The following is a 4,484-nucleotide window of genomic DNA, read 5'->3' as shown; positions in this document are numbered from 1 at the left end:
CCATGGTGTTGTGTTCTCAACATTTGAAACTGTGGCGAAGAAGTTCAATCTGACGATACCAGACTGGAATGGTCTTAATGTCTTATTACTCAATGCTGAATATTGTTGCGTGTAGAGTAGATTGCTTGCCAGATACATCGCGCGTGGTTGATTGCGCATGTGCGAAACTGCTAACACAAGCTAAAACCAAAAGCAAAATAAACCAAACCAAGTAGGATTCGTAATCAGTATCCTACTATCCAGGCGAATATCAAAACCAAACACCAAAATCCTTCCATGTATGTACTTGATTGATGAATCAAGATTCCTATCAAGGAGAGTGACTCTAATGCTATGATCATCAAGTTGAGGACTCCGAACAAGATCTTCCTCAACAATCAGGCTTTGGAGAGACTAGCTAATTAACGCACAATATCCTTTTTACAAAGAGTTACCTTACACAGTCTGACAATTTAGGCAAAGATGTGATAATATATAATCATCAAAAAATTCTGACCATTAACATAGGAAAGTTGTTACTCTATAAACACATAGCACCACACTTGCTATTTTTATCCGGTGATAAAAAGATGAGGATGTTACTCGGTTCACCTAATAACTAAGGGGTGTGCATTCAGACATTCAGCCTATTCTCAACTAAATCTGGAAATCTAATAAGCTTCCATGTGCCAGAAATCAAGTGCCGGAATCATACATACAACAATCTAAAACTGCAAGTCTTGAAAGGTCCAATAGTGAAACAATAGATTACTACTCAAATGTAGCACTCAACACCACGATCCATAATGAACTAGTAAAATGAAATAACCGGAGCACCATAACTGAAACCTGCACCTCACGGACCTCAAGGGATACACCAAATCGGGGGCGAGTAGTCAGAGTGTTCCTTGTTCGTGAACCAGCGGCGGAAGACTTGAAGACGCGGCTCCCCCACCACCAACCGACACCTCCCGTTGTCACTGCAGGTGTACCAGCGCCGGGGCGCCGCATGCGCTGCGAGGGACACCATCTCTATGTCGTTCGATTTCCGGTCATCCAAGAAGTAGATGCCTTCTCCAAAGGCAGAGCCGGGGAAATCAGCCACCTCGTAGGACCTGGAGCACCCCCGCGCCACGAACAACATCCTTCCATCCAGCGAATGCAGCTCGGTCCAGGCGAGCTGAACCTGGCTGGCGCCGGTGGGGAGCTGCGTTGCCTGGTACACCTGGAATCCCCCTGTGTGCGGGAACCATGCAGGAGAATTTCCCGCGTATCTCATGACCATCAGCAGTTCCCCGCGGGACTCCACGAGGTAGCGAGCCCTGACTGATGTGGAGCCGCGAGGTCCCCCTGCATCAAATACTCGCAGTGGTGTGCATCAATCCTCAAACATATACTCCTACCTTCTTCAACTTCTTGGAGCTCGAATATGTCATACACGACAACATGCTCTGCATCAGTTAGGAAATGGAAAGCTCCTCTGTGATATATGACATCCTCAGGTCGGGACCACGGTTCACATAAACTCTTCATGAAACCCATGGCCACTGGACGACGAACACCGCACACCTCCATGCTCCAGAAGGCAAGTTGCGGGCGACACACCCCCCACGTTGAGTCGATGATGGCAGCGCCGAAGCACTGTGTGTTCTGCCCCGGCGGGGAAGAGAAGGTGGCGACTAGGATGGTTGTGGACACGGGAGTCAATACAGCCCCTCCCTCAGGTGACACATAATAGACGTGGTCAGGGAGGAATAACCGCCGGTCGGTATGGAGGTTGAGGAGCATGTGGCGGTCGGTTTGCCCATGGGCGAGCAAGATCCAACCACCATCATAGGAGCCGAAGAAGCGTGCATTGCCAGTGTCTTCCCCGATGCGGAGGTTGTGGGTGTCTCCGTTGCCCTTGCCGAGCACACAGTAAAAGGATACGCTCCCCGTGTTCACAGGGGAAGTGGTGGGGTCCGGGAGGAGGAGCCATGGGAGTTGACGCGGGGGCGATGACCGTTTGACCGCCAACCACCAATCGCGGCATGTCCTCGACATGCCGAGGCGGTCGATGAGGCACGGTAAGCGGCAGGCGATCTCGGTGAGGAGGTCGGAAGGGAGGTCCTTCCTTGGACGAAGTGTAGAGTCAGCCATGGGAGCGGAAATAGAAGGGGAGGGCTAGATGCGTAGGCTTGGTGGGGGAAGAGGTAATAAATGAGGATGGAGAAGAAGATGTGTGTTCTCGTGTGAGCTTTTGCTCTCTTTAATAGCCATCAATTTATCTTCTAGAAGGAACAGGGAAGATGGTAGACTTGTCATAATAGATAAATATTTTTATAAAACTAAAAACAATTGACACTCACTTATTAAGCACTTTCGAGTGGGTGCCACTCTCATAGTGTCCAATTGTGTCATATATACGTAATGATTTTTGGACTAACCGTCACTACATTTACGGTGTGTATGCGTTTGCATTTTTGGCATGACACGTATTTTCGAAGAAGATGCCACGTTTTGTGGGGCTCACCATGTGATACTTTTTACGCTTCTCCTCTAGTCATGCTCTCGCTCCATAAAAAATATAGAGGAGGTATCTCTACCCATCTACGCCACTTTTATATTCTTGTCCACCTAATCCTCATTTTTTTATCTTCATGTATTACATGCGGAGACACTAATAGCCACTTAGATGGACGAAATGAGTAGCATTGCATAGGGATTACCCACACGTAAACACCACTAGACCACCACATGGGAAACTCGTACCTCATCGGAGAGAGCCCACCAGGCGTTATTGTGCGGCTCCCGTTCGCACCACTTGAAACCACCATGACAACCCTTGTGAAATTCTTCCCACCTATTACTGAAGTCGCCGCAGGCCATGAGCGGTGGCACCTCCCATGACGTGAAAGTAATCACTTCCTAATGAGTGCCACCCACATACTATCCAATTGTTCATATACACGGAATGATTTTTTGAGTAACCGTTGCCATACTTACGGCATGTATGCGCTTGCCTTTTTGGCATGACATGTTTTTCCAGGCTAGCACGAGGTTGCAAAAGAAGATTGGACTTTTTGTGGGGTCCAACATGTGATACATTTCCCTCTTGTTGTTTTCCTACTCTATATAAAATATCGAGGGGGTTTATTTCTATCCATCTCCTCCGCTTTATACTCTTTTCCACGTAACCTCATCTTTATATGCATGCATTACATGTGTAAGCACCGATAACCACTGAGTTGGACATCAATGAATAGCATTGCCTAGGGATGGCCCCGTACCTTATCACTTCTGGACCACCACATGGGTAAACTTGTGCCTCCTCAAAGACCACCCACCAGGCGTTATTGCGTGGCTCCCGTTCGCACCACTTGGCACCACCATGGCAACTCTTGCAAAATGCTTCCCACCTACTACTGAATTTGTCACCGGGATCTTTAGGTCTATGGGTGGTGATGGGTGCATCCATCATGGTTCGAGCGGTGGGCGGTCGTGCCTCCAATGACGCTATACCTGAGCATGGCCAGCCCGGCCCGAAATTCTCATGCCTTGGACTGAAAATGTTGGCCCGATGGCCCGGTCAGGCCTGGGTAGTGCAAATGTGTTAAATACGAAAGAGGTTTGGCATGCATCCCGTCAGGCTTTTTGGCCAGGGTCTAGGCCTAGTTTTCAAGCGTCGGGCAATGCCTTCCATCTCCTCCATCTGTTTGTCTATCGATCTGGCAGCCTACTTCCATCGATATGGCCACCCTCTTGAGGTTTGCAACTTTATTGACTTTGGAGTTTCAAGTGGTATCTTCTTGGTCGCTCGGCTTAAATGTTTGTCTGACTACTCTAATTCGGTGAATCTTCTAGTCTCGGTGGCCGCCCCGAAGCCTACTGTGGGTAGGTGGTAAGCTACAGGTGTTGTTGGTGTTTTCTTCCTCATGCCATTAGTCGGTGTTTCATGGTGGTTCGCGAATGAGATCGATAGAGTTACTGGTTGGGGGCATTGGTGAAAGATTTATAGGTTAGTGCCACCTACGAGTATGCCTTTGGGTGTCGTTCTCATCCTTGTAGGTACCACGCAAAGCCCCCTTCCTTTTGACTCTCGACTTCTTCTTAGTTTGTTGGTCCAGTATCGGTCCCCATAGATGGCGGCGTAGGTGCAAGTTGGTTTTGTTGATTTGGGGAAGGTTCGGTGCCGCTTGATACGTCTCCGACGTATCGATAATTTCTTATGTTCCATGCTACATTATTGATGATATCTACATGTTTTATACACATTATATGTTGTATTTATGCATTTTCTGGCACTAACCTATTAACAAGATGCCGAAGAGCCACTTGCTGTTTTCTGTTATTTTTGGTTTCAGAAATCCTAGTAACGAAATATTCTCGGAATTGGACGAAATCAACGCCCAGGGTCCTATTTTGCCACGAAGCTTCCAGAAAACCGAAGGAGAGTCGAAGTGGGGCCACGAGGTGGCGAAACAACAGGGCGGCGCGACCCAGGCCCTGGCCGCGCCGACCTATGG

General features: G+C 48.3%; 1 protein-coding gene across 1 annotated transcript; it reads right to left on the bottom strand.

Moving 5' to 3' along the window:
• Positions 1-844: 844 nt before the first annotated feature.
• LOC124673673 lies at positions 845-2,118 on the bottom strand. The gene is made up of 2 exons (XM_047209707.1): positions 1,383-2,118; positions 845-1,329 (listed from the first exon to the last, which is right to left on the bottom strand). The coding sequence occupies exons 1-2, from the start codon at positions 2,116-2,118 to the stop codon at positions 845-847; spliced, it is 1,221 nt and encodes a 406-aa protein (XP_047065663.1).
• Positions 2,119-4,484: the final 2,366 nt, after the last annotated feature.

The sequence above is a fragment of the Lolium rigidum genome, chromosome 7 (genome assembly GCF_022539505.1).
Source record: "Lolium rigidum isolate FL_2022 chromosome 7, APGP_CSIRO_Lrig_0.1, whole genome shotgun sequence".
NCBI lineage: Eukaryota > Viridiplantae > Streptophyta > Magnoliopsida > Poales > Poaceae > Lolium > Lolium rigidum.
The sequence above is the reverse complement of the archived record's forward strand: the minus strand, read 5'-3'. Positions and strand labels throughout refer to the sequence as shown.